Source organism: Pelodiscus sinensis, chromosome 2 (genome assembly GCF_052426305.1).
Source record: "Pelodiscus sinensis isolate ZL-2025 chromosome 2, ASM5242630v1, whole genome shotgun sequence".
NCBI lineage: Eukaryota > Metazoa > Chordata > Testudines > Trionychidae > Pelodiscus > Pelodiscus sinensis.
Window position 1 is genome coordinate 171,350,158 of NC_143053.1, and position 12,007 is coordinate 171,362,164.

A 12,007-nucleotide genomic window follows, 5' to 3' on the forward strand; every position below is an offset into this window, starting at 1 on the left:
GTTGCTTCCATTTCTTCATTAGAGGAATTATAGCTTTTTTGCTGTTGGAAACTACAAATACAGACAGACCAGATAAAACTGAATTGATTTCTAAATTGTTGTTCATGTTGGTTTTTTTAAAAACAGAGGTACATCTTCCAATGAGCAAGTCAGACATACATTTCACATGCAGTTACAGCATTGGCAGCTATGTAAATGGAAGCTTTCAGATCGCAATCATGTATGCATTAAGCACAAATCAAACAGATGGTATTGTTGAAGACCTAGTTTGTTTAGGGGAAGACCATGCTAAATTAGTGCTCTTAACTCACATTTTATGTGGTATTATGTACAAGATCAATAGTAAACTACAGAAATTACTGGCATGACATTTTCCCTAGTCTTACACCCTTTGATGAATAATCATCATAATGTGTCACAAAATACTCCTGAGCTGAAACAGCAAGTAAAAGTCGTTCATACTTTATAAAATCTGTCAGGAACATAAGAATCTCCAAACAGAGTTAATAAAACACATGTTGCAATATAGAGGGGACCAAATCCTATTTTATTCCTTCAAGCTCTACAAGTCCAGGTGAGAGCATAATTTGGTAACACATCTAAAATGTGATTCATCCCCATCTGTACTGCCATATATAATCATGATTTCATTATGTTGTTTGACAACGGTGGATGTTTTCTACATCTCTGTCCCATTATGCTCTCAAAGGAAACCATAGCATACCTCCTCTGGGATAATACTGATGTCGCTGTGGAAGAAAAGGGTAAAAAGAGCCAGGTGTGATAGCTACAAACCAGGAAAGTGTTTTTGTCTAAGTTGTATTTTTCTTCTCAGTCACTTCATGCTTGGAATTTTTTCCTCTTAATTCCTGGCATCTCTGCAACCTAGGCATTGTGTAGAACAGGAAAGTCTCATTTCAAAGACTGATATGTCAGCAAAGAGCACATCCTGGAATAAAAGGGGTGGAAGAACACTGAAAAATCATGCTTTTTTATTAAATGCCTTGACTTCAGTGTTGTGTACAGTGTTGTAACCATGCGGATCCCAGCACATACTTCAGCATTGTTTTTCTAACCCTGCCCATAGTTTTAAAAATGATAGCATTTAAATGGCCCTAGCTAGGTGTTAATATTCATGCCTCTTTGGTGTGAATTGGAAAAACTTTTTTAAAAATGGATAGTCTTGCAGCACCTTAAAGACTAACAAAACATGTAGATGGTATTATGGGCTTGTCAGCTGATGGTCAGGGCAGTGTGTGCATATGTGTTACACCCAAGTCTTCAACTGCTGAGATGCAAAGTCTCGTTGCAGTGGGCAGCCTAGGAGGCTGGAGGGTGCCCCAAAAAATAGTTTAACATCTGTGACTTTACTGCTAGGACCGGGGTCCCGTCGCAGAGGGCAGCCAACAGGCTCTCAGACACCCAGAGTTTATAGGAAGAGCTTATTACATCTCATATTTTAGCTGCTAGGATACAGAAATACCTTCGCAGTGGGCAACCTGGGGAGGCTGAGAATGCCCCAACGGATCTGTCACCTGGGAGTGACACAATCCAAAACGCCCAAACTCTTCCTATACCTGTCGCTTATGACCAGCTGAAGTTCTTTTAAATTGTGCTTGGTTCTGTTACAGCAACTGAAGGAGTCAGGTTAAAGCTTAAACAGTTACTATTTTATTGTTACAGGGTAACTAAGTTGTTAAATGCTACTGCTGTGATACAGATAACACAGCCACTACAAAGGACAGGACAGAAATTACACTAATAAGTCACTTATAGGTACCATGAAACCCCTTTGGTTCTCTGAGCTCTTATTAAATGCATGCAAAATAGACACCTAGCAGGTATATATTCTCACCCCTGCATTCCAGACTTGGCGTGGCCAGCGTCTTTCTCTCAATTCCTAGGGAAGAAGTAGGGCGAGGTTGGGCGTCCCACAGACCTCGGGAGACAATCAATACCTGCCAGCAGGTGTAGATGATTGGAGCTCAAATGGGGTGGGCTACTAAACCCCTCTTTATACCCCTTGGGTCACGTAGGCTTCTTCCTGGTCTCAAGTGGCCAATTAGGAAAAATGGCTTTGAACACCAAGTTTCCCACAAAGGGTGCAAAGCATAATTCACACCTGGGAAAATGCAGACAATGGGCACCTCTGGTACGTGATGGGCGAAGATTCCTCTCCTGGGACAGTGCAGGCGTGTCAATTAATGGTACTAGCCATTAGGACGACGGGAGGCCCCGGGTCATCAGCTAGCCCATTTACTGTCTGGTTTCTGTTTATGGTAGAGTCAGGGACAGGCAGCACACCTGTGTTCCCAGAGCATCAAAGGCTGACTGCCTTTCTCTTGCTCTTGGGGGGGGTGAGGGGGAACAAGATGGGGTTCATGTCTGGCTACAGGGCTTTCGTGGGCAAAACCCACTTCTTCAGATGGAGTGGTCTGGTAAGGTAGATACTTTGTACTCTCTCTCTCCCCCTTCTTTTTTTCTAGAAAGTGAAAGATTTATGTAAAACTGAACGAAAGGGAAACAGTGCAGTGCCTTTAGATTTCTGAACTCTCTTCACAAAGAAAAATAGAAAGAATGGGCTGCTCCTTCGTATGAATAGTTAGTATTTGAGAAAAATGTGAGACCAATTGAAAATCACAGGATTGGCAATTTTCTAGAGGATGGTGTCTGTCTTTCCATTATGCATGAAGACATTTGGCTTTTATGACGGTGGAAGTGCTGCTGCTCTAGTAGTTATTTTTTGCAAACATTGAATTATTACTTCGTTTGACCCTTGATCAGAATGTTAGTCAAACTGTGAGTATGATATTAAACAGGAATTGGGCCAGATAACCAACTCCCCCCTCACTTACTTAACTATTTTTCATTGATATTTGGGGCTGCTAGGCAACAATATTGCATAAGGGTTTTTTTTTTAATATCATTTATTTTGTATGCGATAGAAGCTTTCTTCCTTTTTGGGGGAACTGGGATGTTGTGGCCACTAAAAAAAAATCTTACCATATGTTTTTACAAAATAAGAATTAGCTGAGCCAGAGATTTTTCTGAAATGCAGTTAATTTATCCCCTTGATTTTAAATTGTCCAATGTCCAAAATGCAAATATCTTAATACTAGACTGAAAATCCAGATAGAGGCTTAATTTGGCTTAGCAGATTCTTTCTCTGTCCAGTAGCTGAACTTGCTCGATGGCCTACATGAGGGAATTTTTGTGAAAAATGTCCATATTTCCACTGGGTAGTGGGAGGCTATTCCTCCCCAAACAGCCTGGCATGCCCTGCCCATGCCCTGCCTCTAGGCTCCTTCCCAGATCCTGCTCTTCCATAGTTTAGGCTCTCTGGAGCTGTCATTCAGGCTGCAATGCCCACTCAGGGTGATGGGACTGTGCCACCCAGCGCTCTGGGGCTGGAATTGAGTCGAGGGCCCACCCCACCCTCCAGGGTGTAGGAGCTTGAGCAGCCTGAGGCAGGGCAGTGGGGTATGTGTCCGTGGGGCTCCTGTGAGAGAAGGGAAGCAGAAGGGGAAGAGGCTAAGGACTTCCTTTCCCCAATGGCCAGTCCACTGGCCACCCATGATTTTTTCTTTCATTAGCTTCCCCAATTTTGGAGCCAGACTGTAGATAAAGCTCCTAGTCATTTGTCCCCTGCCTGATGTGATTAACCCAGTGTTGTTTAAACTTGCTCTGAGGCAAGAAGGTTTAGCCACATGGTATTTAAAAACATGGAGGGCCAGTGTACACTAGAAGCTGCTGCACTCCAGTAGTATGTCTGGTGAAGCTACTCTATGTCTGCGAGAGGTGGTAGCAATATTGGTGTGCTGTCCATACTGGAGCTTAGATTGGTGTAACTTACATTTCTTGGGGGCATGGCTTATTCAGATCTCTGAGTGACATGAGTGATAGTGTGTACAGTCCTGTCAGCCATGGGAGATGTGTCTGGTTTAGCACTCTTGATATTGTCAACACCAATACAGCTACACTGGTGTGAAATTTTCACAAAAACTCCTTAGTGTAGATGAACCATTTGTGTGTCTTGTACATTACCTCAGCTGAGGCTCAGGTCTGGTCTACACTAAAGAGTTAAGTCAACCCAGCTGTGTTGCTCAGGGGTGTGATAAATCCCCATCTGTGTGCAACATGATTATAATGACCCAACCGCCTGGGTAGACGGAGCTCAGTAGATTGAGTTGACTCTTGGGGAGGTGGTATACTTATGCCAGTGGGAAACCTCTCCTCTAGGTGCAGATACTGTTTACACTGAAATGCTACTGCAGCTTCAGTGTTTCAAATGTAAAAAAGCCCTCAGAGTAGGACGTTGCTGCCTAGATCTCAGAAATCTTACCATGTGAGCCAAAAAGCAGTTGATCCAGTAGGAGCAATGCTAAGTTTGCCTCAGCTGGAAGCTGCTTTTGGCATATATTACAATGCATTTTCAGCAAGAATTAAATCTGTGTGGGTTGGGGAATTCCAAATGGAACTGCTGTTTTTTTGGGATTCAGCCAGAAATGTATCTCAGAGTTCCTTCGAGGCCAAACACTGAACATATTGTGGTAGCAGAATGTCTAAACCAGTAAACTTCCATTATTCACTCTTTTACATTATGTTGGCATTCACTTGGATTTTTTTTCCCTTTATAGAAACTGGTACAATGGCTATATCTGCTCTGTAATACACTATAAGTCCTTCTCAAACATTAATTAATTTACCTTCACAGCCATCTTCTGAGGTATGAAGATGCTGTTATTCCCATCCATTCCAGTGCAAGCAGCAAATGGCACATTCCCAAGAAAACAAATATCACAACCCTATCCCATTTCTGATCAGTAAGATCTTTGCTATATGTAACCTCCTCAGTCGTGACTCACTTGACCTGGTTGGCATTACAGAAAACTGGCTGGCTGATACCATTACCTGATCAGTGTTGGCTCACCTCAGTCTTCAGTCTTCAGATCCTCTGACCAATCCAGGGCCATACCTAGGGAGGACAAATTTCTGTGTGCAGAAGCCATTCTCTTGTCTTCCTGGCTGAAAAAAAGCAGGACGATTTCTCTCAAATATGAATCCTATACTACAATGCCACAGCTATGTCACAGTAATTGCTTCTTATGATGTAAAAAGTTTTTCTCTCACAGCAGGAACTCCAGTTCCCCCAGCAATGGTAGCTAGGTCAACAGAAACATTCCTCCTCAGTGCACCCACAGATTATTAGGAAGTCCAGATTCAGACTTTTCTACAAACACTGAAACACGAAAGCCTTCCCAGAGGAATTGATTGAGATGTTGTTTGACATGATGATGAAGTTCACAAAACTAGTTACTTTGGTAGATTTCCCACATCCACAACTATGACGTCTTTGCTACAATAATTCAGAATTTCCTGACTCCTCCACATTAAGCCGCCCCATTCTCTGCACCCATGACTTGCCACCAGAGACAAGTTCCGTTAAAACAATGTTATTGGAGAGCTGTAGAAGGAATTCTGCACATGTTGGGGAGAGAACTTTCACAGGAACAGAGCATGAACTATTGCACTCAACACATGAGAATGACCTTTCACCACATTCTGAACTAAGCCCAAAATGCATTCGTCTTAGCACCTGTCTCCCCTCCCCCAAGCACACGAGTGAAACACCTGTATTTCAGAAAGGATCAGATGGAAGAAAATCAAGTGAGACTTGTTGTTTCTAAACAGTTAAAAGGTGCTCAGATACTGAGGGTAGTCATATGAGTACCTAGAAACTTCTTATAAAAGGAGATGTGATGTGCAGGGATGCTATGTCCCTGCCCCAAGTCACAGGGGAAGTCATCAAAGGTGAGATCAGAATACCAAGGCAATGCCTTAACCACAAGACAATGCTTCCTCCGGAACAGTCATTCACAAACTTTTACTAAGGTGACACGCCAACTGATTGTCTATTTTAGTGACCCACTGTTACCTCTGCTTCCCCCTCCCTTGCTTGCTCTCCCTACCCCCCCACCCCAGCTCTTATGTTCCCAGTAATGCCTCCTCCTACAGCCCTAGCCAAGCCACTCTCTTCCTGCATCCAGACTGTAATCCCTGTTGCTGCTGCCCAAGGAAAGTGGGAGTGGGATCTGAAGACACTTTCTTTGGGCTGCAGCTGCCTGCTCCCTATGCAACTGCCCAAGGGAAGTAAGAGTTCAGGTGGATACCAGTGCTGCTGGTGTCACTGCCACCAGGTGGATTTAAACCTGGGACCTCTGGAGCTTACTGTAGAAGCTTCTACAGCTTGAGCTGTAAAGCCAGCGGGCTCTCAGTTTAGGCAGTAGCGCTCCCCTGTTCTTATCTCTTGCTGTAAGTAGCCACTTCATGGGATAGTGAACTACACTAGGTACATTGGCACCCACAGACCCTCCCTGCAGCCAACTGTGGGGCGCGGACCAATTGTGTGGGTAAACACTGCTCTAGAGCATAATACTCAAGTGTTTCTCCAGCAGTGCCCTCTTTGAGTCATAGCATGAGCCATCTCAAGAAGGCACTTGTTTTTCACTCTTTCCCTAGTGACTGAAATGGTGAAACTGCATGGAAGAAAACTTGTATGTGACTGTTGTGTAAATTAGGGATGTTAAATATCAGTTAATTGAATAGTCGAGTAACCTCATGACATTTTATTGGTTAGTCGACTATTCTATAGTCCCCGGGGAGGGGACAGCAGCCACTGTATCAGAGGCAGCAGCGAGGAGTGCCAAGAGGGAGCTGGTCCGCGGGGGGGAGCTAATTTAAAAACCGGCTCCCCTTACAGACCAGCAGCCTGTCACCTTGTGCTGCTGCTTCTGAGAGAGAGGCAGCAGAGCGGGGTGGCAGCAGTCCCTATCTGGGGGGAGCCCCTGAACCCTGCAAAAGCCAGAACTGAGCTGAGCTGCCTGCCCCGCCTGTCTCTTAATACACTTGAAATCTAGAGCTGAAATGGGAGTAGGTCCCAGACCCAGTGTGAGCCAGGATTGAGCCGGGTTGCCTGCCCGCTCGGCTCCTAATACACTTTAAATGCAGAGCTGCAGCAGGGGTAGATCCTGCACCCATTGCAAGCCAGAACTGAACCAGGCTGCTGGCCAGCCTGCTAAAAGAATTACTGGCAGGGAGAGGGGGAGAGGGAAATGCATGTAGTCTGTAGCATTAATCTATAAGCTTTTGCTTATCAGTTAATTGGTTAATCGACTATACTATTACATCCCTAGTATAAATAGCATGTTCTATACATTGGACTTACAAGATATGGTGTCAAAACGGTATATGATTATCAACACACTGATGCAGTATGTGAAGAACATACAGCATACTGTTTATGTAGAGAAAGCATGCATTTCAAAAGCAGGCTGTAGAAGGAGATTCATTCCTGCATTATTAATGTGTAATTAGAGCTACCCTTAATGAAGTTCCAAAACAATTACCATAAATTAGCGCATATAACCCATGCATGTGTATTACTCGCACCGATGCATAATCCGCGGTTTTTCCTGATTGTGTTAAAAAAGTCTTAGATAACCCGCACACGTGTATAGCCCGCGGGAGATGAACAGCACCTGTAATGAAGTGTTAACGAACTGCAGCTGATAACGCTGAGCAGTAAGTATGCTACAACCCTTATTGCTCGTATATATCCCCTTTGAACCACACCATTTTACCATTCATTTATTCCTTTAGAAGTTTTAACTTGTACTTAATTTTTAAAAAGTATTTTAAACTTAAAACTTTCTAAACATGCCTAAACGCAAATCCTAGACAGCCGATTTTAAATTGTGTGTTGTGACATATGCAAAGGACAATGGAAACAGAGTGGAAGGGAGAAAATACTCTGTCAATGAAAAGTCTGTTCAGGAGTGGAGAAAGGAAGAAGCAGAGCTTGAGAAATTACATCCTAGGAAAAGAGTGCGACACATAAAGAAAGCCAAGTGGCCAAATCTGGAAGAAAACCTATTGAAGTGGGTTTGTGCACAGAGAGAGGACAAATGGGCAGTGTCAGCGGTAGCCATACAGCTCAAGGCTCGACTTATGGCTATGGAATAGAAAATCTATTATTTTAAGGGGGGGCTTGGGTAATCAGGTGTACAAATTTATGCAGAGAAACAATCTGTCAGGTCGTGCACGGACATCTGCTGGCCAATGGCTTCCCGACGAATGGGAAAAGAAAATGGATGATTTTAAAACCTTTGTACATAAAGAAATTCACCCAGTTGGGCTTGAAACCAAGCAATGTTCTAACTTTTAATGTATCTTAATGCATTTTAACATCACTGCCTCTATAATTTAATTAAAATATGCTGCTTATAACAAGTAAGAGTCAGTCTTGTCTTCCTGTACTTTCAGTAAAAAAAAAAACCTGTATAACACGTGGACAAGTATAGCCTGCGGAGTGGGGGGGGGGTTGTAAAACTTTGCATAACCCGCAGGTTATATACGCTAAAACACGGTACTGTAGACATGGAGCAAGATACTGTTCGTCTGAAAGCAGTTAGGATGTTAAGATTCATGAGAAGAAGTGGTAAAGTATTGGAGGATCATGATCCCAATCCTGACCCAACTAACATCCATTGCAACTTAAATTTGACTTCAATGTCTTTTTTTTTTTTAAAATCAGTAGGTTACAGAATGTAAGTTTGGCTTTATGTAAATAAATAAACTTTCTCCTTAAATAAAGTTGCTTGCCTTATAAATGATATCTTTAGAATGAGTTATGAAGGCATTATAAGGACAACACAGAACTGGGTGACCCAGTACCTTCAATTAAGTCAGAGCTTGTGTTGCTCCTAAAGAAAGGACAGAAGGGTTAAAAACAGACTAGTGAGTTCTGCAAAACTCAGAGCTCTCTATAAAAGCACAGAGGATTTGGGAATACAGCTGGAGTGAAGATGATGAATTTGCTCTTTGGATTTAGTGAGGATTATTTTTTTGGAATGCCACTCTCACCATTCATAGTTTCTTTACCTTAGCTAGTGCAGTGGCATAATCAGCACTTCTGGAACTGGTTATTACTGGGATAATGATTTGAAAATCATGATTAGGGGACCATAACTTTGAAATGTTCTCTTCCCCCACCTCCCTCCACTTCAGATTTCAATTTCCTAAATATAGTAATATGATGCCGTAATTTCTGATTCACTAATGATAACCAGTATTGCATGTCTCTGAAAAAACAGGAAATGTCTAAACAAAACCCTCTTGGCTGTGGTACGTAAACCACCCTCCACAAATAGACACCAAGTGTTTTGGAAATTATTATAGGGGTGGTATTATCATGAAGAATGAAAGTTTGGCAAAAACTAAACCTCTCCTCCTCCCCTGATGCCATTGGAATCTGCACCAATATGTACATTCATAGCTCCTTTTCTCAAATGGGCTAGTCCATCACTCTGAATCTGGATACTCATACATTTAGTGAGTGAAATTTGAAGCTGAGACCCACCTTTAGTCCTCATAGCTATTTTTTAAAACCAAGGGTGAAATCCTGGCCCCACTGAGAGTTTTGCTAATGATTTCAGGAGGGTTAGAATTTTGTCCTGGGCTGTTCAAGATTTCAACCCGGTTAGCTCTTATCTGCACCAACACTTTTAGCCATGTCTTCCCCTCTGATTGAGCTTTTTGGTTTGTAATGTAGACAGGGAGTAAATGAAAAGTTGTTCTAAGAACTGACTTCATGTTATGCAACCTTAAGTCAGAAGATGTCTTGAGTGTACACTTTTATTATCATGAACTCTCTTGGGATCAAAGAAACCTATACGATGATGCACAGTAATTTAAGCTTTCCAGGTGCTCTTAATGAAAAGATAAATAGAATCTAAAGGACCTACGCTCAACTCATTTTTCCATTGGAAACTTTACTTTTTTCTTTCTTTCAACACGTATTCAGGTCAGATAATTATAAGGTATTCTGAATTAACTAATGCCCTTTCCTTCCCCAAATATTTAACTATTTCCTTTCTGAATAAGTGCCAATAATATATTGCCCTTTCTACTATGTGTCCTATGAAGTTGTACTTTTTTGTATTAAAACATGTCTCCTCTCATGGAAGTTTTTAAATTTTGCAGACGCTATCAGAAATTGCAGAAGATAATGAAGCCCTGGTAAGAACCTGATTGGATCATCATCTTGCACATTTCTTCTTCTTTTTGCATGATTGATTCCAGGCCCTCCTGCTAATTTTATATTTAAATACATCTGCATCTACTGATTCAATAGCTCTTCAGCCTGTTTCCTGCTCTTTGATGTTATCTGTCAAAGATTCTTATGGCCTTTTATTTTTTTATTTTTTTTTGCTTTGCTTCTGCAATGGATGCTTCATCTCTATAACTACTAAAACTGTTGTGTTGGGGCTCTCACTGCTTCCTAAAGCAAGGCTGTTTTAATTTCAGCAAGCAGCTTCCTTTTTCGTTCGCTTTAAGTCTGTGGCTTGTGTGATTATTCAGTCAGTGAGCTTTTTTGCTTTTTGATGTTGGTGGAATAAAATTAAGATTGATAATCATACCAATTTTAATTTCTGGTAGTCTCAAGTAATGCTAAAAACTAGTGTGATTTTTTTTTTGTGTGCTTAAAGGAAAACTGCATAATATACACTTTTCTCAATAACAGGTGTAGTTGACTTCAAATGGGACTATTTGTGTTTAAAGTTAAGCACAAGCTTATGTGCTTTGTGGAATCGTGGCCATAATAAGTATCCTAGTCATTATCTTGGACTACAAAATTAAAATCTCAAATATAAACAGCCAAAACAAAAGTCTAATTAATCATTTAGTCATGGATGTGCCAGCGTGACAGTTTGGGGTAATTTATCTGAGGAAATGGGACTTCCTTTTGGAATGGAGAGTAAATCATGGTGTCAGCTGCTGTAAAAAAAGTTCTAATACATAGATGATGGCTAAATCATTGCTATACAGGCAGTCCCTGAGTTACGCGGATCCGACTTATGTTGGATCCGCACTTACGAACGGGGCTTTCTCGCCCCAGAGCTCGCAGGCAGCGGGACCGCCCAGACCGCAGCGGTCCCGCCACCTCGACCTCCGGGGCGAGAAAAGCTGCTCCGGGTGCCCCTGGTCTGCTGGGGACCGTCTCCAGCAGACCAGGAACACCTGGAGCAAAGCCGGGGAGGCGGAGGGGTCCCGCGCCTCTGAGGCTTTGCTCTGGCAAAGCCGGGGAGGCGCGGGACTCCGCCGCCGCTGCGGCTTTACTCCCGGTGTCCCTGGTCTGCTGGAGACGGTCTCCAGCAGACCAGAGGCACTGGGAGCAAAGCCGCAGCAGTGGAGGGGTCCCGCGCCTCTGAGGCTTTGCTCCCGGTGTCCCTGGTCTGCTGGAGATGGTTCCCAGCAGACCAGAGGCACAAGGAGCAAAGCGGCAGCGGCGGTGGAGTGCCGCGCCTCTGAGGCTTTGCTCTGGCCGCTGCCGCTTTGCTCCCGGTGCCTCTGGTCTGCTGGGGGAGTGGGGAGCAGCTAGTGCCCCCCCCCAGCAGACCAGGGAGACGTGGAGCAAAGCCCTGGGCCTGTGGTAGAGCAGTTGGGGCACTGCCGGTTGGTCCCGCAGCACCGCTCCTTGGCGCTACTGGACCGACCCGGCAGCACCCCAGTTGCTCTGCCCCAGGAGTCCTGATTCAGCCGCTGCTGATCAGTTTCAGCAGCGGCTGAATCAGGACACCTGGGGCAGAGCAGCTGGGGTGCTGCTGGGTTGGTCCAGTAGCTCCAAGGAGCGGCGGCGCTACTGGACCAACCCAGCAGCACCCCAGCTGCTCTGCCCCAGGTGTCCCCAAGTCAGCTGCTGCTGAAACTGACCAGTGGCTGACTGCAGGAAGCCCCTGCCCCGGGCTTCCTGGAATGAGCCGCTGATCAGTTTCAGCAGCAGCTGACTTGGGGGTGCCTGGGGTTCTTAAGTTGAATCTGTATGTAAGTCAGAACTGGCGTCCAGATTCAGCTGCTGTTGAAACTGATCAGTTTCAGCAGCGGCTGAATCTGGACGCCAGTTCCGACTTACATACAGATTCAACTTAAGAACAAACCTACAGTCCCT

General features: G+C 43.8%; 1 protein-coding gene across 1 annotated transcript in view; it reads left to right on the top strand.

Annotated features, from left to right (window-relative positions):
* ELMO1 (engulfment and cell motility 1) overlaps window positions 1-12,007 on the top strand; it is a 448,991-nt gene that overhangs the window by 147,556 nt on the left and 289,428 nt on the right. The window contains exon 7 of the mRNA XM_075921743.2: window positions 10,042-10,077. Within this exon, the coding sequence (XP_075777858.1) occupies window positions 10,042-10,077 (36 nt within the window). The remainder of the gene's footprint in view (window positions 1-10,041; window positions 10,078-12,007) is intronic.